The sequence below is a fragment of the Macaca mulatta genome, chromosome 9 (genome assembly GCF_049350105.2).
Source record: "Macaca mulatta isolate MMU2019108-1 chromosome 9, T2T-MMU8v2.0, whole genome shotgun sequence".
NCBI classification, from domain to species: domain Eukaryota; kingdom Metazoa; phylum Chordata; class Mammalia; order Primates; family Cercopithecidae; genus Macaca; species Macaca mulatta.
In genome coordinates this window covers 53324555-53350004 of record NC_133414.1, presented here as the reverse complement: position 1 = coordinate 53350004, position 25450 = coordinate 53324555, and the positions used below count along the sequence as shown (strand labels likewise).

The following is a 25450-nucleotide window of genomic DNA, read 5'->3' as shown; positions in this document are numbered from 1 at the left end:
CGTCTCCTTTCTGGCGTCGGCGTTTTTGTCTTACGCCCTAGGGTGGGGAGAGGACTCCGCTGCCTCCGGGTCTCGGCTGGGCCGCAAAGGGCGGGGCCTGGGCCCGGCGCTGGCCAGGAGCAGAGGCCGAGACCCTGCAGGTGTGTCGAAGGCTTTTGCGGGCGGGCAGGGCCCGGGAGGCGGGGTCTCGAGCCTGGAAGCCGCCTCCTGGCCCCGGAGCGGCCTCCGCGGAGGGTCCCGGGTGGGAGCGGCCTGGCGGGGAGGTTGGCCATCTGCGCTGGCGCTCCTGCCCGGAATGGCGTTTGCGCGACCTGCTTGAGGGGTGGCCAGAGAAGGCCTGCGGTGGCCGGGCAGCGGGCGCCTGGAGTAGCCACATTGTGTGACGTGACCGGAGCTGCCACGTCAGGCGCGCTGGCCGCTGCAGACTCGGCGCTCGAAAGCCACAGGGACGTGGGCTCCGGTACAGCCTCTGTAGGTGGTCCCGCTGCGGCTGGACGCCCATTTGGCAAATGATGGGGGCCTTTGGGTACTGAATAGGGTAGTAGATGTAAAGTATGATACAGGACTCAATAAAGGTGAGCTGCTTCTATTATTACAAGACATGTTGTTTTCATTATTGGCTCATTTAATCATCGTAACCATCCTTTCGACTGAACCACCTCCGTTTAAATAAATGTGACTACTAAAGATTCAGAGAGAGAAATTATTTTACCCACAGTATTAGCAGGTGGGTTGTAAATCCTCACTTTTTCCTCTGAATTCATGCGCCTTCCCACACTAAAATCCAGTCTTGGCTTGTATTTAGCACAACATTTGTCCCTTGAGCACCACCAGAACGTAGCTGTGGAGTGTACTTGAACCCAGTCTTAACCACGTAGTGTTGTGTTTCCAAAAATGCTTGGGGGAATCTTCAGAGCCCTTGAGTCAAAAGGTTAATTATTTAAGGCCTTCCTGCATCCTCCAACCTTAGTGTCTTCTCAGAGGACTGTGAAACGTGTAAATTGAAACCACAATTTGAGGGCTCAATTTTGCATTTTACAGGAGAAGCGGGGAATCCCATCCAGCCCAGAGGCTAGTTTCTAAAGACAGGAAATGGGACAAAGAATTTTTTTAAAGATGAAGACTGCAGTTCATCAGTTCCCCCATTTTATGGTGGTGATATGATAATGCCTCTCATTGGCTGATAACTGAGCTTAGGCATTTTGTAAGCACCATGCTAGCTGGAAGTGGTTTTTGCTGCTTATTTTCGTTTTTTTTTTTTTTTTTTGGTACATAATATACATATTTATGGGGTACGTGTGATATTTTGATATATGCATACAATATGTCATGATAAAATCAGGGTAATTATAATATCCACCACCTCATTTATCATTTCCTTGTGTTGTGAATATTCCAAATCTTGTAGCTATTCTGATATACACAATAAATTATTGTTAACACTTGTCACCATACTGTGCTACTGAACACTAGGACTTATTCCTTCTACCTAACAGTATTTTTGTACCCATTAACCAACCTCTTTTCATTCCTCACTCCCTGCTTCTCCTCGTAGCCTCTGGTAACCAACATTCTACTTTCTACCTTCATGAGATCAACTATTTTAGCTCCTGTGTATGAGTGAGAACATTATATTTGTCTTTCTGTGCCTGGCTTATTTCGTGTAACATAATGTCCTCCAGTTCCATCTTTGTTGCTGCAATGACAAAATTTCCTTCTTTTTATGGCTGAAAAATACTCTATTGTGTATATATACCACAATTTTCATTATCTATTCATGCATTGATGGGTACTTAGGTTGATTCTATACCTTGACTATTGTGAGTAGTGCTGCGATAAAAATGGGAGTGCAGAGATCTCTTCAATATACTGATTTCCTTTCTTTTGGATATATACATAGCAGTGAGATTGCTGGATCATATGGTAATTCTGTTCTTAATTTTTTGAGGAACATCCACACTGTTTTCCACAGTGGCTGTACTAGTTTACATTGCCACCAAGAGTGTGTGAGGGTTCTCCTTTCTCCATGTCCCAGCATTTTTTTTTTTTTTGCCTTTTTTATAATAGCTCTTTTAAGAGGTAAAATGATATCCCATTATGGTTTTGATTTGCGTTTGTCTGATGATTAGTGATGTTGAACATTTTATCATATACCTATTGGCCATTTGTATGTCTTCTATTGTGAAATGTCTGTTCAGATCATTTGCTCAATTTTTTTAAATCATTTCTTTTGTTTTCTGGCTGTTGAGTTCCTTATATATTCTGGTTATTAATTCCTTGTCAGATGGGTAGTTTGCAAATATTTTCTCCTATTCTTTAGGTGTCTTTTCACCGTGATTGCTTACTTTGCTGTGCCAAAGCTTTTTAGTTTGATGTAATCCCGTTTGTCTATTTTTGTCTTTGTTGCTTGTGCTTTTGAGGTCTTACCAAAAAATTTTTGTCCAGAACAATGTTCTGAAGCATTTCTAAATGTTTTCTTCAAGTAGTTTCATAGTTTCCGGTCATACATTTAAGTCTTTAATCCACTATCATTTGATTTTTGCGTATGGTTAGAGACAGGGTCTAGTTTCATTCTTCTGCATATGGATATCCAGTTTTCTCAGCACCATTTATTGAAGAAACTGTCATTTCTCCAATGTATGTTCTTGGTGCCTTTGTCAAAAATGAAATTGGCTATAAATGCATGTATTTATTTCTCAATTCTCTTTTCCATTGGTCTATGTGTCTATTTTTATGTCAGTAACCTACTGTTTTGTTTATATAGCTTTATAGTATATTTTGAAGTCTGGTAGTGCAATGCCTCCAGCTTTGTTCTTTTTGCACAAAATTGCTTTGGCTATTCGGGGTCTTTGGTGGTTCCATATAAATTTTAGGATTTTTTTTTTCCTATTTCTGTGAAGAATGTCATTGGTATTTGGATATGGATTGCATTGAATCTGTAGACTGCTTTTAGTACTATGGACATTTTAACAATATTAATTCTGCCAGTCCATAAGCATAGGATATTTTTCCATTTTAATATAATTCATCAGTGTTTTATACTCTTTTTGAGACAAGATCTCAGTTTGGTGCAATCTTGGCTCACTGCAGCCTCTGCCTCCCGGGTTCAAGTGATTCTCCTGCCTCAGCCTCCTGAGTAACTGGAATTACAGGAGTGAGCCACCACACCTGTCTAATTTTTTTTTGTAGTTTTAGTGGAGACAGGGTTTTGCCATGTTGGCCAGTCTGATTTTAAACTCCTGACCTCAGGCGATCCACCTGCTTCCACCTCCCAAAGTGTTGGGATTACAGGTGTCAGCCACGGTGCCCAGCCTGTTTTATACTTTTAATTATAAGATCTTTTACTTTTTTGTTAAATGTATTCCTAGGTATTGGAGTTTTTTTGGTAGCTATTGTAAATGGGATTGCTTTCTTGATTTCGTTTTCAGATTGTTCACTGTTGGTGTATGGAAATGCTGCCTTTTTTTTTTTTTTGAGATGGAGTTTTGCTCTTGTTACCTAGGCTGGAGTGCAATGGCATGATCTTGGCTCACTGCAACCTCCGCCTCCTGGGTTCAAGCAATTCTCCTGCCTCAGCCTCCTGAGTAGCTGGGATTGCAGGCATGCACCACCACACCTGGCTAATTTTGTACTTTTAGTAGAGACTGGTTTTCTCTTTGTTGGTCAGGCTGGTCTCGATCTCCCGACCTCGGGTGATTCACCCACCTTGGCCTCCCAAAATGCTGGGATTACAGGCATGAGCCACCGTGCCTGGCCTGCTACTGATTTTTTAATGTTGATTTCATATGCTGCAACTTTACTGAATTCATGTATCAGTTCTACCAGTGTTTTTGGTGGAGTCTTTATGTTTTTCTAAATATAGGGTCATGTCATCTGTGAACAAAGATCCAATTTGGGTGCCCTGTATGATTTCTGCTGCTTATGACAAGGACCTTAGGATTATGACATGTAGTTGCCTTTTACTATATATATATGAAGTGCTTGTTTGGGAATTGTGATGCCTAACTGTTATTTTAGAAGCTAGATTTGTATCACTGTCAGCAGATTAGATTCTCAGGTCAGAGTTCATCAGGGCCTAATTAAATTTTGCCTTAGGCCCAGCCCAAGTTTTGAGGGTACAGTGCATTGCAGGTACTGTCCGTTTTGGTGATCCTGAGTGAAGACTTATAGAATCAGAATGGTACATGAAGGGTTGTTCAAGATTATCTAATTCCTACTCATTTTAAAGACAAAAGCATTGAAACTAAGGCAATCACTAAGTTTATTAATAGCAGAGCCTAGCGTAGGACTGAGTCTTTAAGTTCATTATATCATATTTACATCAAAAGAAGTTTCTTGGAGAAGTAGTTTTTGAGAAACTGCAATTAAGGAAGAAGAAATGTCTTATTTTTGAGAACTTTGAAAAGACTTTCTAACCTTGGGTTTATAATAGAAAAAAATGCTTATGATATGTAGCTTGATTACCTTTTATGTACCAATAAATATATCTCTTCAACATCATTTCTAGTGTCAGCAAAGGGCTCCATACTTTGGATATATTATACATGTTATTTAATCAGTCATGATTGGATATTTAAGTTTTTGATTCTTTTGTGTTATTCAGAAAACAGAAACATAATTTTCAAAACAGTCAGTAGGAAAGAAATGTATAGATTCATTGAAAAATGTCACAGGCTCATCAAGATTAATATCAGAGTCAGAAGTGGACAGGCGGATGCCACTTCATCATGGTCCTTACTATGCTTTCTAATGGGTCAAAGATACGTTTTCTCAAAGGTATATATTTTACTAAAATGTTGTATGGAAATTTCTCACAGGTGATTCCTGGGGCTGCCAGATAAGGTCCCTTATGATTTCTGCTCTGGCTTTGTAGTTTTCAGCCTTTCCCAAGAGCAGCAGAAAATGAACAAGTTCCAGGTGAGTCATTTATTTAGCCCTTACTTTGTTTCGCTGTGTGTCTGTGTGTGTGTTTAATGAGTTTTACGAACGAGAGCCCATATACTAAATTAGAAACGTAGAAATAGTTAAAAATCACCTTCAGGCAAAATACTATTAGAATAAAACAGCAATTCTTGAAATGTGGTCTGCAGATCCCTGGGAGCTCCAAGACCTTCTCAAGGGGTCTATGAGGTTGAGACTCAGAGTGCTAAGATGTAGATTGCCTTTTACACTGTTGATACTTGCACTGATGGCATGAAAGCAATGCTAAATAGGTTATTGCCTGTTTGGCATAAAGTAGACAATGGTATTGATACTAACAAATGTGTGTTTTTTGTTTTTTTTTTTTTTAAGATGGAGTCTTGCTCTGTTGCCCAAGCTGGAGTGCAGTGGCATAATCTCAGCTCACTGCAGCCTGTCTCCCAGATTCAAGTGATTCTCCTGCCTCAGCCTCACGAGTAGCTGGGATTACAGGCACCTGCCACCACACCCTGCTAATTTTTGTATTTTTAGTAGAGAAGGGGTTTCCCCATGTTGGCCAGGCTGGTCTCAAATTCTTGACCTTAAATGATCCTCCCACCTTAGCCTCCCAAGGTGCTGGGATTACAGGCATGAGCTACTGTGCCAGGCCACAAATGTGATTTTAAAAATATACCTTATAACAATGTGTCAACATTTGAGTAATATTTCTGAGGTGTATGTTCAGAGACAAACTCAAGCAATTTAGGAGGACAAAGTGATACCGAGAAGTGAGGAACGAGTTGTAGGTTGATTGGGACAATATTACCCTAAAAGACAATATTTGAGGAAAGTCTAGAATTAAATGAGATAGAGAGTCAAGTAGAAATCAGAGGGAGCAGCATTGTGGGTAAGAAAAACAGCAATACAGACACCCCAAAACATGTTCCAGAAATAGTATGTAGGATATTGAAGCTAGAGAGATATGACTTAGGGTAAGAATGGTAAGAGGTAACATCAAAAAGGTAGAGGAAGCTAGAATATGTACGGCCCTTGTAGGCTGTAGAAAACAATGAATTTTGTTTTTTTGTTTTTTTGTGGTTTTTTTTGCTCATTTAAAAATCACCTTTTATATAATCAAAGGAATGTACATAATGAAACCTGACCTTAGGGGGGAAAGAATTTAGCCATTCAATAATAAGGATGGTATAAGCTATAGATTTTATATAAATGCCTTTTATCCGATGAAGGAAGTTCCCTTCTTTTCCTAGTTTGTTCAGAATTTTTATCATGAATGGATCTTGAATTTTGTCAAATGTTCTTTTCCTTTTTCTGGGATAATCATGTTGTTTTCTTTTTTAGTTTGTTAGCATAGTGAACGACATTGATTGATGTTCAAATGTGGAATCAAACTTGCATTGCCAGGATAAGTTGGTCATAACATGTATATTTTAATATATTGCTGAATTAGATTTCCTAACATTTTGTTGAGGATTTTTGCATCTGTCACCATTAAGAATATTGATCAGTGATCAGTATACCAGTAAATGTTTAATAATCAGATTTTAGGGGTTGGGAAAGAAATCTGGTTTATACTGTTTACCAGTTTCTGTGATATAAATACTCCCACCATGCCAAATTTCAAGCTATAACATGCCAGCCAATTCCTGAAAACTAGCTCTTCTGAGCTGATACAAACTGGTGCCAGCAACCACTGTAGTTGTCATTTCTGGTAATGTTATTGTTAGATTTGGGTCTCGGGGTCATGTGAGCCTTATAAAATGAGTTGAGAATGGTTATTTTTTCTTGGTTTTATGGAAGAAATTACATATAATTGGTATTGTTTCTGATTTATTGTTTGATTGAATTCACCAATGAAACCATTTAGGCCTGAGGTTGTCTTTGTTCAAAGGTTTTGTTTACTTGTTTTAATTGAAGTGAAATTCACATACTATTCATCATTTAAAATTATACAATTGTGAGGTATTAATATTTAGTACATTCACAGTGTTGTGTAACACCACCTCTACCTACTTTCAAAACATTTTCACCATCCCAAAAGAAAACCCCATACCCGTTAAGCAGTCATTCCCTGTTCTCTCTCCCTCTTTCCCTTGGCAACCACTAATGTTTTCTGTCTCTATAGATCTACCTATTCTAGATATTTCATGTAAGTGAGGTCATACATTATGTGACCTTTTATGTCTGCCTTCTTTCACTTAGCGTGTTTTCCAGGTTCATCCACCTTGAAGCATGTATCAGTACATCATTCCTTTTTATGGCTAAAATGCCATTGTGTATATACTCCACAATGAATATATAATCCATTCATCCATTGACAGACATTTGGGTGGTTTCCACTTTTTGGTTATTATGAATAGTACTGTTAGGCAAATTCATCTATAAGTATTTGATACCTGTTTTCAATCCTTTTGGGTATATACCTAAAAATGGAATTGCTGGGATGTATGACAATTCTATGTTTAACTTTTTGAGGAACTGCCAAACTTCCACAGCAACTGCACCATTTTACATTCCCATTAGCAATGTACAAGGGTTTCAGTTTCTCCATATACCCCCAAAACCTGTTCTCCATTTTTAAAATTATGCCCATTATAATTGGGGTGGGAGAGTGAAGTGTTATCGTTGTGGTTTTGCATTGCATTTCTTTAGAGATGAATGATGTTGAACATCTTCTTGTGTGCTATTTTTTTAAATTATTTTTCTAGTGTGCTTTTTAGCCATTTGGATATACTGTCATCATTTGGTATATGCAGGTGATTGGTTCCAGGACCCATACATGTACTAAAATCCACAGATACTCAAGTCCTGCAGTCAGCCCTTCAGAACCCATGTGTGCAAAAAATTGGCCCTCCATATGTGTGGTTTCCAATCTTGCAAATACTACATTTTCAATCTATGTTTGGTTGAAAATAATCTACATCCAAGCCTGTGTTGTTCAAGGGTGAGTTGTGTTATTTGGAGAAATGTACACTCAAGTTCTTTGCCTATTTCCTAACTGGGCCGTTTATCTTTTTGTTGTTGAATTATAAGAACATTTTATGGCCAGGCCCAGTGGCTCATGCCTGTAATCTCAGCGTTTTGGGAAGTCACGGTGGGCAGATCACTCGACGTCAGGAGTTCAGACCAGCCTGGTCAACATGGTGAAACCCTGTCTCTACTAAAAATACAAAAATTAGCTGGGCTTGGTGGTGCATGCCTGTAGTCCCAGCTACTTGGGAGGCTGAAGCAGGAGAATCACTTGAACCTGGGAGGTGCAGGTTACAGTGAGTCGAGATGGACCTGTAGTCCCAGCTACTTGGGAGGCTGAGGCAGGAGAATCACTTGAACCTGGGAGGTGCAGGTTGCAGTGAGTCGAGATGGCACCACTGCACTCCAGCCTGGGCGCCAGAGCAAGACTGTCTTAAGAAAAAAAAAAAAAAAGATTGGCCAGGTGCAGTGGCTCATGGCTGTAATCCCAACACTTTGGGAGGCTGAGGCCTGCGGATCACGAGGTCAGGAGTTTGAGACTGGCCTGGCCAACATGGTGAAACCCCGTGTCTATTAAAAATACAAAGATTAGTTAGGCATGGTGGCGCATGCCTGTAGTCCCAGCTACTTGGGAGGCTGAGGCAGGAGAATTGCTTGAACCTGGGAAGCAGAGGTTGTGGTGAGCTGAGATGGCGTCACTGCATTCCAGCCTGGGCAACAGAGGGAGACTCTGTCTCAGATGATTTGCAAATATTTTCCACACTGTGAGTTGTCTTTTCTCCATTGTGACAGAGTTCTATAATGCACGAACACTTTAAATTATGATGAATTCAAATTTATTTTTCTTTTGTTTGTGCTTTTGGTGTCATATAGAAGAATCCATTGCCAAATTCAAGGTAGGCTATGTTTTCTTATGAGAGTTCTACATGTTTAACTCATATATTTAGGTCATTGATCTGTTTTGAATGATTTTTGCATATGATGTGAGGTAGAGGTCCCATTTAACTCAAGCATGTGGGTATTGAGTTTTCCCAGTATTATTTGGTGAAGAGACTATTCTTTTCCCACTGAATGGTCTTGACAGCCTCGTTGAAAATCAGTTGGGGCTGGACGTGGTCCCCCATGCCTGTAATCCTAACACTTTAGGTGACCAAGGTGGGCAGATCTCTTGAGCCCAGGAATTTGAAACCATCCTGGGCAACATGAAAAGACCCTGTCTCTACAAAATACAAAAATTAGCCAGGTGGGTGGTGTGCACTTTCAGTCCCAGATACTTGGGAGGCTGAGGCAGGGGAATCACCTGAACCTGGGGAGGTCCAGGCTGCAGTAAGCCATGATTGCACCACTGCACTCCAGCCAGTGAGACCCTGTCTTAGAAAAATTAAAAAAAAAAGATGAAGAAAATCATATGATCATAGATATATGCATTTATTTCTGGACTCAGTTCTATCCCATTAGACTGTATGTCTATCCTTATGCCAGTACCTCACTGTTTTGATAACTAACTTTTCAGTAAGTTTTGAAATTTTGAAGTGAATCCTCTGACTTTATTCTTCTTTCCCAATGTTGTTTTGGTTATTGAGGACCCCTCGCAATTTCATATGAATTGGAGGATATTTGAACCTGTAGATTTCTTTGGGTAGTATTATCATTTGAACCATATTAAGTTTCCCAGTCCATGAAAACAGGATGCCGTCTCATTTATTTAGGTCTTATCTTAGTATAGCCAGCCAGCTCTCTTTTGGTTACTACTATTTTCGTGAGATGCCTTTTTCCATCCTTTCTTTTCAGCCTACTTGTGTCTTTGGATCTAAATTTAATTTTAGAAGGTATATATTTGAATCATGTTTTTGATATCCATTCAGTCAATCTCTGCCTTTAACTGGCGAGTCTAATCTGTTTAAAATGATGTTTGATAAAGACTTCTGCAACTTGGCATTTTTCTTCAACATAGTTTATATCTTTTCCTTTAATTCCTCCGTGATATGGTTTGGCTCTGTGTCCCCACCCAAATCTCATGTCAAATTATAACCCTCAATGTTGCAGGAGGGGCCTGGTGGGAGGTGATTGGATCATGGGGGCAGACTTCTCCCTTGCTGTTCTTGTGATAGTGAGAGAGTTCTAACAAGATCTGGTTAAAAGTATGTAGCACTTCCCCCTTTGCCCTCTCTCTCCTGCTCTGCCATGTGAAGATGTGCCAACTTCTCCTTCACCTTCTGCTATGATTTTAAGCTTCCTGAGGCCTCCACTGCCATGCTTCCTGGATAGCCTGTGGACCCATGGGCCAATTAAACCTCTTTTCTTTGTAAATTACCCAGTCTCAGGTGGTTTTTTTTTGTTGTTTCTTTTTTTTTAATTGAGATGGAGTCCTGCTCTGTCATCCAGGCTGGAATGCAGTGGTGCAATCTCAGCTCACTGCAACCTCCACCTCCCAGGTTCAAGAGATTCTCCTGGCTCAGCCTTCCAAGTAGCTGGGATTACAGGTGCATGCCACCATGCCTGGCTAATTTTTGTATTTTTAGTAAAGACGAGGTTTCGCCATGTTGGCCATGTTGAACTCCTGGCCTCAAGTGATGTGCTCGCCTCAGCCTCCCAAAGTGCTGGGATTACAGAAGTGAGCCACCGTGCACAGCCTCAGGTAGTTCTTTATAGCAATGTGATAATACACTAATACCCTCCAATACTGCCTTCTTTTTAAATTTTTTCTAATGTACCATTTTGCTTTCCTCCTCATTTCCTTTTGTGAATATTTTAAGGTGTTTTTAGTGGTTACTCTTAACATTACAATTTTTTTCTAATTTTTTACAATCTAGTTTGAATTGATACCAACTTAGCTTCAGTACTGTATAAAAATTGCTGATATATAGCTCTGTTTCTCCCCCTTTTATGTTGTTACTGTCACAGATTATATTTTTGTATGTTGTATGACCATTAACATATATTTATAATTACTATTTTATGCATTTGTCTTTTTAAATCCTATAGGAAACAAAAAGAGATAAAATTTAAAACATACCATAATACCAGCTTTTATATGTACCTATATAGTTACCTTTACCTGTGTTCTTTATAGCTTCATATGGCCCTGAATTACTGTCCAATGTCCTTTCATTTCAGACTGAAGGACTTCTTGTAGCATTTCTTATAAGGCAGGTCTACTAGAAACAGAGTCCTTTAGCTTTTGTTTATCTTGGAATACCTTAATTTAATCTGCATTATTGATGGATAGTCTTGATGGAAAAGAATTCTTGAAATAGAATTCTTTTCTTTCAGCACTTTAATATGTCATCACACTGCCTTTTGGCTTTCATAGTTTCTGTTAAGAAATCTGCTTTAATCTTAATGGATTAATGGATTAATCTTAATGGTTGGAGTTGACTGCTTTCAACTTTTCCATGCTGAGGTTGTAAGTGGCTAGTGGCTCTAGCATTCCAAAGTATGGAGGCCAGTGGCCCCCTTCCCACAGCTCTATTAGGCAGTACCCCAACCACACATTTCCCTCAACATTGCCCTAGTAGTTTCTCTGCGGGGACTCCATCTCTGTGGCAGACTTTTGCCTGGACACCCAGGCTTTCCAATACATCCTCTGAAATCTAGGGGGAAGCTGCCAAGCCTCCTTCATGCTTGCATTCTGAGCACCTGCAGACTTAACACTAGATGGAAACCATGAGGGATTACAGATTGTGCCTTCCTGAGCTGGGGCTAAAGCTGTACCTGGGCCCCCTTGAGCTGAAGCTGGAACCAGAGCAGCTGAGATGTGGGGAGCAGTGTCACAAGCCTGCACAGGGCTGCATTGCCCTAGGCCTGGCCCCTGAAACTATTCATTCCTCCTAGGCCTCTGGGCCTGTGATGGAAGGCTCAGTCCTGAAGATCTCTGAAATGCCTTTAAGGCATTTTCCCCATTGTGTTGGATTGTTACTTGGCTCCATTTTGAGTCATGCTAATCTCTCTAGCAGTGGTTGCTTCACAGCCTGCTTGGGCTTGGATTCTTTCTGTACCACAGGACCAGGCTGCAAACTTTCCAGACTTTATGCTTTGATTCCCTTTTAAATATCGGTTCCAACTTTAAGTCATTTCTTTGCTCCTGTATTTGATCATAGGCTGTTAGGAGCAGTCAGGCCACATCTTGAATGCTTTGCTGCTTAGAAATTTCTTCTGCCAGATACCCTAGGTCATCATTCTTAAGTTTAGTCTTCCACAGATCCCTGAGACATGCAGCCAAGCTCTGTGCCAGGATAAAACATGGGAGACCTATACTCCGGTTTCCAATAAATTCCTCATTTTCTTCTGAGACCTCATCAGCTTAGCCTTCACTGTCCATATCCCTATCAGCATTTTGGTCACAACCATTTAACCAGTCTCTTAGAAGTTTCAAACTTTCCCTCATCTTAGTGTCTTCTTCTGAGCCCTCCAAATTCTTCCAACCTCTGCTTGTTACTCAGTTTCAAAACTGCTTTTATATCTTCAGGTATCTTTATAGCAATGCTCTACTCAGTACCAATTTTGTGTTAGTTCTTTTTTGCATTGCTACAAAGAAGTACCTGAGGCTGGGTCATTTATAAAGAAAAGAGGTTTACTTGGCTCATGGTTATGCGGGCTGTACAGGAAGCAAGGCACTGGCATCTGCTCAGCTTCTGATGAGGCCTCAGGGAGCTTCTACTCATGACAGAAAGTTGAAACAGGAGCTAGTACATCACATAGTGACAGTGGGAGCAAGAGAGAGAAAAGGGGTAGGTCCTAGACTCTTTAGTTATTCATTTATTTATTTATTTTTTTGAGGTGGAGTCTCACTCTGTTACCCAGGCTGGAGTGCAGTGGCATAGTCTTGGCTCATGGCAACCTCTGCCTCCCAGGTTCAAGCAATTCTCCTTCCTCAGCTTCCCAAGTAGTTGAGATTACAGGCGTGGAACATGACACCCATCTAATTTTTGTATTTTTAGTAGAGACAGGGTTTCGCCATCTTGGCCAGCTGGTCTCAAACTCCTGACCTCAGGTTATCTACCTGCTTTGGCCTCCCAAAGTGCTGGAATTACAAGCGTTAGCCACCACGCCTGGTGCCAGACTCTTTTAAACAACCAGATCTCATGTGAGCCAAATGAGAACTCACTCATTATCAAGGGAATGGTGCTAAACCATCCATAAGAGATACACCCCCATGACCTGGATACCTCCCACCAGTCCCCAACTCCCACACTGGGGATTATATTTCAACATGAAATTTGGAGGGGACACACATCCAAACTATATCAGTAGGCCAGTAAGAAAAAAGTGCCACACACTTTCTCCCCAAAATTTAGCAGCCTCTTTCTTTATTAAGTACTCCACTGAGGCTGGGCACAGTGGATCATACCTATAATCCCAGCACTTTGGGAGGTTGAGGCGGGTGGGTCACCTAAGGTCAGGAGTTCTAGACCAGCCTGGCCAACATGTGACACCCCATCTCTACTAAAATTAGCTGGGCGTGGTGGTGGGCCCCTGTAATCCCAGCTACTTGGGAGGCTGGGGTGGGAGAGCTGCTTGAACCCGGGAGGCAGAGGTTGCAGTTGCAGTGAGCTGAGATCACACAGTTGCACTCCAGCCTGTGTGACAGAGCGAGACTCTGTCTCAAAAAATAAATAAATAAAAAGAAAGAAAAGAAAAAAAAAAAAAGTACTCCACTGGTTGATGGTTAAAAAAGAAAAAAACAGAAAAAAGATTCTACAGTTCCAAAAACTTGATTCTATCAGTTTTTGTCAGCTTTAGTGGTTGCCTCAGTGGAGGGACCAATTCTTAGAGCACCCTAAGTCACCATTTCTCATGAAGTCAGTCATGTTGAAACGTTTTTAACTACAGATTCAGTTTATTTAATGGAATTGATACTAGGTAATATTATTTATCTTAGATATTTCTTCCTGAGTGAGTTTTGGTAGTTATCTTCTTTCAAAGAATTAATCCATTTCATCTTAGTTGTCAAATTTATGCACATAGACTGGTTCTTAGTATTCTCTTATTTTCCTTTTACTGTTTGTAGGGCCTATAGTAACTATTCCCCTTTTCATTTCTGATGTTGTTAACATGTATTTTTTATCTTGGTCATTCTGAATATAGGTTTATCAGCTTTCTTAGTTTTTTCAGAGAACCAAGTTCATTAACCATGTTAACCAATAACATTAAACAAAGTGCTCACCTATTATTTTCAAGTATTTGATAGCATTCCAGATAAGTTTCTGTTACTGATTTCTAGTTTATGTCTACTGTGTTTAGAGAATGTATTTGGTAGATTTCAATTCTTTTAGTTTAAGATATTTTCCGGCCCAGAAAATGGTCTTTTAGTGAATATTTCATGAAAAGATGTGAGCAGTTTGTTAATGTATATTTATAAGTATCTTTGAAGGACAGTTTAGTTTACAAAATAGTCTTTTCCTTCTCACTTCTTCTGTAAGCAGTCCATTTTAAATTTTATAGTTTCCTGTTATGGCTATATGAGAAATAGTTATTCTTACATAACTGTTAGCTTTTTTTTTTTTGAAACAGAGTTTTGCTCTCTTGCCCAGGCTGGAGTGCAATGCCACAATCTTGGGTCGCTGCAACCTCCGCCTCCTGGGTTCAAGCAATTCTCTGCCTCAGCCTCCCGATTAGCTGGGATTAAACGCACCCGCTACCACGTCTGGCTAATTTTTTGTATTTTTAGTAGAGATGGGTTTTGCAATCTTGACCCGGCTGGTCTTGAGCTCCTGACCTCATGATCCATGTGCCTTAGCCTCCCAAAGTGCTGGGATTACAGGCATCAGCCATTGCACCTGGCCATCTGTTAGCCTTTTTTTTTTTTTTTTTTTTTTTTTTGAGATGGAGTTTCAATCTTTGTTGCCCAGGCTAGAATGCAATGCCATGATCTCGGCTCACCACAACCTCCATATCCCAGGTTTAAGCGATTCTCCTGCCTCAGCCTCCCGAGTAGCTGGGATTACAGGCATGAGCCACGATGCCCGGCTAATTTTGTATTTTTAATAGAGACAAGGTTTTTCCATGTTGGTCAGGCTGGTCTCAAACTCCCAACCTCAGGTGATCCGCCCGCCTTGGCCTCCCGAAGAGCTGGGATTACAGGCGTGAGCCACCGTGCCCGGCCCCCACAGCTTCTTTTTTGGACTCTTCTAGAACTCTGTTTTTTATATATTTGAAAATTCTGTCTGAGGAAACTTACTCATATGTGTATCTGCCAAAACGGACAATTCCATTTTTATGTTCCATAGTCACTTTAAGCACAGAATGAACAAAATTCAACTCATTAACTCCTGCCCAACTTATCCTTTTCCTTGTATTCCTGTTTTCATTTACAGACTTCCTGGTTGCCACATAATAATGTTAGTTTGTACAAAATTAGCCGGGCGAGGTAGCGGGTGCCTATAGTCCCAGCTACTCGGGAGGCTGAGGCAGGAGAATGGCGTGAACCCAGGAGGCGGAGCTTGCAGTGAGCTGAGTTCAAGCCCCTGCACTCCAGCCTGGGTGACAGAGCGAGACTCCGTGTCAAAAAAAAAAAAAAAAATGGACCGGCTGGGCTGGTGGCTCAGGCCCATAATCCCAGCACTTTGGGAGGCCAAGACGGGTAGATTACCTGAGGTCAGGAGTTCGAGACCAGCCTGGCCAATATGCTGAAACCCCGTCTCTACTGAAAATACAAAAATTAGCCGGGTGTGGTGGCAGGCGCCTGTAATCCCAGCTACTTGGGAGGCTGATGTAGAAGAATCATTTGAACCTGGGAGGCAGAGGTTGCAGTGAGCCGAGATTGCGCCACCCAGCCTGGGAGACGGAGCCAGACTCCATCTCAAAAGAAGAAGAAAAAAAAAATGAACCAAGAATTTATATCCAGCTAAGATGTTCTGCAAGTAAAAATACTGCCTTTCAGATTTCATAGAATATAAATAAAGCAATGATTAGAGGAAATTTCATAGCCTTTAACAGTTCTACCAATAAAAGTGAAGGAATGAAAATAATTGGCACTATGACTGTACCCACAAGCAAGGCATACAGACATTATGGGTGCTGCCCTCCCCCCTTTCTCCTAGTGATTATTAACTAATGTCCAATTAATCACAAAGTCACATTATACTTCTTTCCCCCACTGCTGTTGCTTTTATATAATTGTTTTTCTGATTTTTCTAATGTGCCATTTGCCACTTTTACATTAAAGTTTTCTCCTAAGCCACTCATTTACCCCTGTAACTCCAGTGCTTACTTGACACGTCTCTTCAGTGGCTCCTGGTGTCTATATTTTCATCTACACAGTGAATGGTGAGCATCCCAGAGATATATAAGACATTTCACATAGTATGAAATAGCAGAATATCTCTTTATGTTTTCTCTTATATGAACAAAAACAAACTTGTTAAATTTATTATTATTATTATTTTGAGATGGAGTCTTGCTCTGTCACCCAAGCTGGAGTTCAGTGGCACAATCTTGGCTCACTGCAACCTCTGCCTCCCAGGTTCAAGCCATTCTCTTGGTTCAGCCTCCTGAGTAGCTGGGACTACAGGTGTGTGCCACCATGCCCGGCTAATTTTTGTATTTTTTAGTAGAGATGGGGTTTTGCCATGTTGGCCATGCAGATCTCAAACTCCTGCCTTCAGGTTATTCACCGGCTTCGGCCTCCGAAAGCGGTGGGATTACAGGCGTGGGCCACTGTGCCCAGCCTACTTTTTTTTTTTTTTTTTTTTTTTTTAGATAGAGTCTCGCTGTCTTTAGATAGAGTCTTACTGCAGCCTTGACTTCCCAGGTTCATCTGATTCTCCCATATCACCCTCTCAAGTAGCTGGTGTTACAGGCCTGAGTCACCACACCCACCGCCTTAATAAACATTAATACAAGCAAATGTATGTATTAAGCAGAGATTTGTTAAGTGTGTATGCAAAGTATATTTTACTAGTCCAAAAGACAGATTCAGAATTTCTTCTTGTCCTGTCCCTTGACTCTACACTGTAACCTTCTAACTAATCTTGGTCCTATGCCCTACCATAGGTATATAACTAGCAACCTATGGTATATACTTACCATTGGTATATACCCACCATAGGTATCATACCTACCAAGTTATATGTGGTTTCCTAAACTTGCCATTTCTCATGAATCCATGCCTTTTCCAATTGTGTTTTCTTTATTCCTAAAGTTAGTTTGACCACCTAATAAAATCTAACATGACAATATGAAATGCAAATAATTACCCCCATTTGTGGCCATCTCATATTGTGTACTTGTTTTTGTCATGGCATCTGCTTCACATACTATAATTTAGCATTTTCACCTTTGTCTTCCTGGCAAAATATAAGCTCCTCGTTAACAGGAATAGAGTCCTGTGTCACTTAGTGATGGGGATATGTTCTGAGAAACGTATCAGTAGGTGACTTCGTCATGCAAACATCATAGAGTGTCCTTACACAAGCCTAGATAGTACAGCTGACTACACACCTAGGCTATGTGGTGTCGCCCATTGCTCCTAGGCTACAAACCTCTATAGTATGTTACTGTACTGAACACTGTAGGCAGTTTGTAACACAATGGTAAGAATTTGTGTATCTAAACATAGAAAACAGACAATAAAAATACTATATTTTCTTATAGGATCGTCATCATATATGGATTCTATCATTAACTGAAATGTCATTATGTGGCACATGACACTCATTTTTTTCTTCATCTTTGTATCTTCAGCAGAGTTCCAGGCATGGAGTGGGAATTCAGTAAATATGTACTGAACAAATATTCCTTCTATGAATAAAGCAGGGTACAGCATGGCACATATTCTAACTCTCCAGAGTGAACTTTGCAGTTAGTACACTAAGAGCTAGCTCACATGTCTTTTCAATGGTATGCTATCTATTCTGGTTACTTTAGATTGAACTGAAGTTTGTTATTCCAGGGACCTGTGACATTAAAGGATGTTATTGTGGAATTCACTAAGGAGGAATGGAAGTTACTGACCCCTGCTCAGAGGACTCTGTATAAGGATGTGATGCTGGAAAACTATAGTCACCTGGTCTCAGTGGGTGAGGAAAACTTCCCCAGGTGTAAATCCCGGTAGTTTGCATCTCCCTCTTGGCTGCTGGAATATAAAAGGTCCCTATAGGGTTGAATGATTGACATTAGTTATGATTCAGAGTTCGAAGTTAATAAATGCATTTTGGGTACTAGAAAAAATATTTGTGTCCCTGTCTCCCCACTGAAAGAATCTAAATTTGCCAAGCCTAACTGCAACCTTCATCATTCTCCTGAAATTCCACTTCCTCATCTTTCACAGTCCCTAAATTCCAAGCAATTTGTATCATTTCCTTGATATTTTCCATTCATAGGTTACCATGTGAATAAGCCAAATGCAGTCTTCAAGTTGAAGCAAGGAAGAGAGCCGTGGATATTAGAAGTAGAATATCCACATCGGGGTTTCCCTGGTGAGTTAGAAGAAATTATATCCCATGTTACTGGTGAGTGGTTGGTGCCTCTTGCCTTCTGAAATACTTTTCGGCAATCTCTCACTTTTTTTTTTTTGAAACAGAGTTTTGCTCTTGTTGTCCAGGCTGGAGTCCAATGTTGCCATCTCAGCTCACCTCAACCTCCACCTCCCAGGTTCAAGCAATTCTCCTGCCTCAGCCTCCTGAGTAGCTGGGATTACAGGCATGCGCCACCATGCCTGGCTAATTTGGTACTTTTAGTAGAGACGGAGTTTCTCCATGTTGGTCAGGCTGGTCTCCAACTCCCGACCTCAGGTGATTCACCCACCTCAGCCTCCCAAAGTGCTGGGATTACAGGCATGAGCTGCCGTGCCCAGCCTAGGTAGTCTCTTTATAAATGCCCTATAGTTTTGGAAGCGATTAAGGACACTTTATTTGCACATGTGAAAAAACCTAATTCACACCTCCAATTTTTGTTCTCTCCACTTAAATTCTCTCCTTTGCTAGACATGGTTTAAATAGATTTACTTCTCTTTCCTATATACAAACTCTAATCCCTCCTTACCTTGTATTTTGTCTTTTTCTCTAGCATCGCCAGTTACTCCCTGCCATTAGAGTATGCAACTATAAAGTGTTTGTAAATCTGACTTACAACTTTTTTAAATGGCATCTCCCTCCTTTTATTAACAATAAAATACCTCAGTTATTTTAGCACCAATTTTAACTTCCCATATTTTCTTTAAACTCTGAACTCAGATTAAAAATCGTTATGCGGCTCAACAAGTCTTTCATTTCAGAGTTGCTACTTCCTGCTATACAGTGTTTATCCTTCCCACAAAGCACTCCTTATCCCCCCTAAAATCTACTGTATCTTATTTGGATAACACTGAGGCAATCAATCTCATCCTGCCTCCTTAAATGTTTATGATGTATTTTCTAACTTGTGCACAGATGTGTTGCCAGTATCAGGAACAATGCCTATTACATATTAGTTGCTCACTAGATATTTGTTGAAAGAATGAATATTAATTAACAAGAGACTGGTTGGGCGTCGTGGCTCACGCCTATAATCCCAGCACTTTGGGAAGCCAAAGCGGGTGGATCACTTGAGGGCACCAGTTCGAGACCAGCCTGGCCAACATGGTGAAACCCTGTCTCTACTAAAAATACAAAAATTAGCCGGGCATGGTGATGCAGACTTGTAGTCCCAGCTACCTGGGAGACCAAGGCTTAGACACAAGAATTGCTTGAACCCAGGAAGCAGTGGTTACAATGAGCCAAGATCGCCCCACTGCACTCCAGCCTGGGCAATAGTGAGACTCATGTTCATGAAAAAAAGAAATAAAAAATATATGACACTCTCTACTTTCTGCTCTGTGCTTTTTTTATTAACTCCTATAAGAGCTCATCCATTCTTAAGGCTAATGCATTGGTTTTTATGATAAGGACTCCTAAAATTGACCTCTCCAGCATCTTTGCCCTATTTATATTCTGATCCCATATTTTTACCTTCTTGTAAGATAGTTCTGCTCATTCCACTTCCTTCCTTGTTAGGATCAAAACAAAAATTGTTGATCTAAATTCCCACAGTAGCTGTGTAATGCAGCATATGTACATTGCCAGAAGCCTGCATGGTATGACTAATACTGACTCAGTATTGAGTCATTTAGACAAAATAAAAAACCTACAAGGGTAAGGAGGTATTAGTAATATTCATTTAAATGAATTTTCTGTCAAGAACTAGTCTTTCCCTCTCTTGCCTATGCAACTTATTTCTCCTTGTGGCCCCAAAACACCTGTTAACTTCCATTTTACTATGCTCTTAAATGTTTTCCAAACATAAGATTTTTTTTGAGATGGAGTCTCACTCTATTGCCCAGGCTTGAGTGCAGTGGCGCGATCTTGGCTCACTGCAACTTCCACCTCCCCGATTCAAGTGATTCTCCTGCCTCAGCCTCTTGAGTAGCTGGGATTACAGGTGCCTGCAACCTGGCCCAGCTAATTTTTGTATTTTTAGTTGAGGCGGGGTTTCACTATGTTGGTCAGGCTGGTCTCGAGCTACTGAGCTCAGGTGATCCACCCACCTCAGCCTCTCAAAGTGCTGGGATTACAGGCATGAGCCACCATTCCCGGCCCATTCATATAATCTTATTTCATGTGTGCCTGAGTTAACATTGCATAATTCCTTATCAAGTGACTTTTCTTATGTATTCCCCACCATTGCTATGAAATTCCAACCCCAAGCCTCTACTGATAACCTTTCACTTGCTTTCATGCATTTAAAGATGCATAAATATGAAGGTCACTAAAGATTCTAGAATGATGTTCAATAATTTGACCTTTAAAGATCCTGTAGTAAATTGGAAGCAGAGATGGAAGAAGCGAGATATGAAAATGAAATTCAAGACTAGTGCTGAGTCGTAAGTAACAAGTGCTTTAGAAGTGCAGGATTTGGTGGTCAGGATGAGTTGAGGATTGAAAATCTCTGGTGTTAGAACTAGGAATTCATCCTTGTATAGATGGCTTATCCTGATGCTTTTAAGAAAATCCTTCCTTTTGGATATATGTGGTCCTCCATCTTCCTGTCCTGAAAACAAAGCCAGCTAGACGGAGAGTGAAAGTCTAAGCTACAGGACTCTTCCTCTAAGCCTGAGGAAACTGATGTTCTGAGAAAGTCCCTTTAGTATTGACACCTAGATTGCTGTGGATGGATGAAGAGGAAATAAAGTAGAAGTTTGTCTGCTAAATACTAGCAGTCCTAGCACAGTAATCTAGGTTTGAGGCAATAAAGACCTATACTTCAGTATACTTCAGCTCCTTCTTCCAGTTTAATCTTTTCCATGTAATTCCAGGGAACACTGTTGTCCAGTAGTTTTTCTTATCCTGCTTACTGTTCATGGTACTTAAGGGGCTCACAGCATTCTCTATACTTCCCACACTCTTGTTCAGCAACACTTCTAATGTCTTGCGTTCTCCTCTCCCGGTTCTTTTTTTGTCTTTAACTTTCGCCTCCAAGCTCTTAAGGTCATATTTGTAAAAATGTCAGAGTACATGGGTCTACAACTAGGCTCCTTCTTCTGTGTGTGACAGCAGTTTTTAGTGTTCGTTTTAGTTTATTTTTCCAAAACAATGGGCTAGAGGAAATTTGCATTTGAGGTTCTTCCATTATGAGAAATTGGCCTGAAGCCTAAGAATCAATGCTATGACAATATTAATGTGTTAATATTTATAAAGTATTAAATTTTTGATTCCTTTGTAGAAGACCTATGGAGTATTCATGATCTAGAAGCAAGATACCGGGAAAGCCAAGCTGGAAATTCAAGGCAAGTTCAAGAATTAATGTTTAAGATTAAAGATTTGTAAGCAAGAGTCTTGAAGGAGTTACTGGAAATGGGAGGACACTAGTTAATACTACACATGAGAAAACTAACACTGCAGAGCAAATCCCGAGGAATATAATCCAAATGGGAATGCCCCTTTTCATAGAGACCTTGTGCAGGATCAGGAGACTGAAACTTTGAAGTAGTCTTTTTACTCTTCTGAATTAAATAATAAAGGGAGTCTTGATTACACAAAACAGAAAGCAGGCAATTGAGAGACCCTGTGAATAGAATGCAGATGCAGATTCACCTTGCCAAATGTTAAACTACAGTGCAGGTCAGAGAATGTTCACAGTGGAGAAACCCTATGGAACCAATATGGGAACATCTCTAGAAATCAGTCCTCAGAGGTACTTGGAAAATATGCCCAGTGTGGGGGAACAAAAAGCCTTAAAAGTCTTACACATTAATGAATGTGGAACTTTCTGTCTAGGAATGGAGAACTCACAAAACATCAGAAAACTCGTACCACAGAGAAAGCCTATGAATGTAAGGAATGTGGGAAGTTCTTCTGTCAGAAGTCTGCCCTCATAGTACATCAGCATACTCACTCAAAGGGCAAATCCTATGACTGTGATAAATGTGGGAACTCTTTCTCCAAAAATGAAGACCTCACAAGACATCAGAAAATTCACACGAGAGATAAGACCTATGAGTGTAAAGAATGTAAGAAAATATTTTACCACCTATCATCTCTCAGTAGACATCTGAGAACCCATGCAGGAGAGAAACCCTACGAATGTAATCAGTGTGAGAAATCCTTCTACCAGAAACCACATCTCATAGAACATCAGAAAACACACACAGGGGAGAAACCTTTTGAATGTACTGAATGTGGGAAGTTCTTCTATGTGAAGGCATACCTTATGGTACATCAGAAAACACACACAGGGGAGAAACCCTATGAGTGTAAGGAGTGTGGGAAAGCCTTTTCCCAGAAGTCACACCTCACAGTACATCAGAGAACACACACAGGGGAGAAACCCTATAAATGTAAGGAATGTGGGAAATTCTTCTCTAGGAATTCACACCTCAAAACTCATCAGAGAACTCACACAGGAGAGAAACCCTATGAATGTAAGGAATGTAGGAAATGCTTCTACCAGAAGTCAGCCCTCACAGTACATCAGCGAACTCACACAGGGGAGAAACCCTTTGAATGTAATAAATGTGGGAAAACCTTTTACTATAAATCAGACCTCACTAAACATCAGAGAAAACACACAGGGGAGAAGCCCTATGAATGCAGAGAATGTGGCAAATCTTTCTCTGTGAATTCGGTCCTCAGATTACATCAAAGGACTCACACGGGAGAGAAGCCCTATTCATGCAAGGAATGTGGGAAGTCCTTTTCTCAGAAGTCACATTTTATTATACATCAGAGAAAACACACAGGGGAGAAGCCCTATGAGTGTCAGGAGTGTGGGGAAACCTTTATCCAGAAGTCACAACTCACTGCACATCAGAAGACACACACAAAGAAGAGGAAGGCTGAGAAGTAAGATGAGTTGAGAAATTCTCTTGACTGAATTCATCCTTCAGAACAATCAGATAATTCACACAAGAGGTACACCTTATGAATCACATCAATATAGGGAAATTTTCAGCTACAATCTTTGCTCTTTCTGTGTATCAGCAAATACATAGATTCTGTACATTTATTTGGGAGAAAATTTTATCATATTGTAGACTTTTCTAAATATTAGATAATATAAATGGCAGAAGTCATGCAAATTATAAAACAGGAGGGAAACCTTTCAGAAGTCATACTTTTGTTTTGCAACATAGAAATCACACAGGAGAGAAATCCTGTGAGTAAAATGAATGTCAAGACATTTTCTGTCAGGGCAGCCAGCTGTAGACATCCAAAAGCTCGTAAGTGAGAAGCTCCTTGAGTATCCAGAAATCTCTTTACACAATTGGAGCTCATATACTAAAGAATTCAAAGGGAGAACTGCAAAGACCGTGGCAGATACAGAAGCCTTTCTTAAGAATTGATGTTTCATTCAATGTCAGATCACTGGTACTTGAATAGATACTTTAAATATTTGGAAGGTGTTCAACAAAAATTCAAATAATTTGTACTGAGGGAAACAGTTATACTAGAAATCATGTTGCAGATCTGATGCCAAGATTGCTCTGTTTTAAAAGGAAACCTGCAAATGTCTACATATATGAAGCTTTTAAAAAGCACAATTAGGCAACATCATTAAACATACATTAAATGTCTTTTGGTATATAGGACTGTGTGTATGTGAGTGTGCTATAACATGTAACTTGTGGATGTTCAATGTGCATGTGGAATCCATCCATAATTGTACATAGGGAAATACGTAACCTTTGTTCGTTCAGTAACTATTATGCCTATGAAGATATCGCACATTAAGTCTCAGTAGTGACTCTTGTTGTTAATATTTGTATTGTAAGTGTAATATTTCTTTTAAACTATAAGGCATCTTTTTATCCTATTTATGTGTGTGTGTGTGTGTTTGCAAATGGATATAGACGGTGGCACTAAACTAATCCTTCAAAAAAAAGCTAAAATGTTTTTGTAAAATTTTTAAATGTCAGCCAAGTTTTGCATTAGGGACACCTTTATATATAGCAAAAGCCTGAGCTATTTTTAAACAGCTAAAAACAGTAATATTTATTACAATCTATACAATGAAAACAAATAGTGCAATGTAAGAAATATTGTGTATCTTACTGTTGATGTGTGAGCAGGGAGCAGAGATACCTGCATTTGTATTTTTCTGAGAGTCCTAAATTTCTTCACCAACTTTTTCTTCCTCATAGAAGCAACATGACATAGTTAAAGGTGTGGACTCTGGAATCCTGCCGCCTGGGCCCCAATTCCAGCATGGGGCATGCTACTTAATATCTCTGTGCCTCAATTCCCTTCCCATAAAAGAGTAGTGATAGTGACAACATCTTAGGATTGCTTTGAGGTCTAAATGAGTTGAAATTTTCAAAGCACTTAGAATAGTGTCTGAGACACAAGAGCTATATGTTAGAGGTTATCATCATTATTATTTGTATTTTGTGAATTACGCTGCAAAAAAAAAAAAAAAAGTTGGCTACCCAACATTCATCCCCCACCTTCTTGCTGCCAGTGCCTTGATTTGGTTGTTTGTTGTTTGTTTTCCTAGAAGTGATTTAGGAGCAGATCCTGACTACACTAAGTCAGGGTTTGACAAATGACGGTCCATCAGACAGATCTGGCCCACTACCCATTTTTGTATCCTGCAAGCTAAGAATGGTTTTATATTTCTAAATGGTTAAAAAAAAGAATACTGTGACACATGAAAATTATATAATATTCAAATTTCAGTGTCCATAAATAAAGTGTTGAAAACACAAATACAAACAAAAACATCTGTGTATGTTTGACCTGTGGCTGTCTTTGCACTACCCCAGCAGGGTTGAGTAGTTGTGGCAGACACCTTATGCCCTTGAGCCTATGATCTAGCACTTTACAAAGTAAGTTTTTCTGTTACTTAGAGCTGAAAATAAAAGCAATGTAGAGTTATGCTTTTATAAATATTACCTGTTTTAGAAATGATGCATACAGCAATTTGTAGGTGGGTGGTTTTTTTGCAGTATGTTTATTTTGTGCATTATATTTATATGTTAAGAGCCTGAGCTTAGAAATATTTTTTCAAAGAAATGTGTTTTTTACTTGCTGAATTGTCATAACATCAAAATAAGAAATTTCTTGATGTAATGTAGCAGTAAACATATGAAATAAACACTGTCTAAATTAAA

The 25450-nt window shown here is 40.0% G+C and overlaps 1 protein-coding gene across 6 annotated transcripts; it reads left to right on the top strand.

Annotated features, from left to right (window-relative positions):
* Positions 1-25450, top strand: LOC701129 (uncharacterized). Of its 6 annotated transcripts, none has more exons than XM_077946266.1 (7): positions 1-140; positions 4818-4917; positions 5293-7861; positions 17780-17906; positions 18210-18305; positions 21565-21628; positions 22119-25450. In XM_077946266.1, the coding sequence occupies exons 3-7, from the start codon at positions 7775-7777 to the stop codon at positions 23185-23187; spliced, it is 1443 nt and encodes a 480-aa protein (XP_077802392.1). In that variant the 5' UTR covers positions 1-140; positions 4818-4917; positions 5293-7774; the 3' UTR covers positions 23188-25450. The 6 variants fall into 6 exon arrangements, with proteins under 6 accessions (XP_077802392.1, XP_077802394.1, XP_028682058.2 ...); XM_077946268.1 differs by having other exon boundaries at positions 1-575; positions 7626-7861; XM_028826225.2 differs by lacking the exon at positions 5293-7861.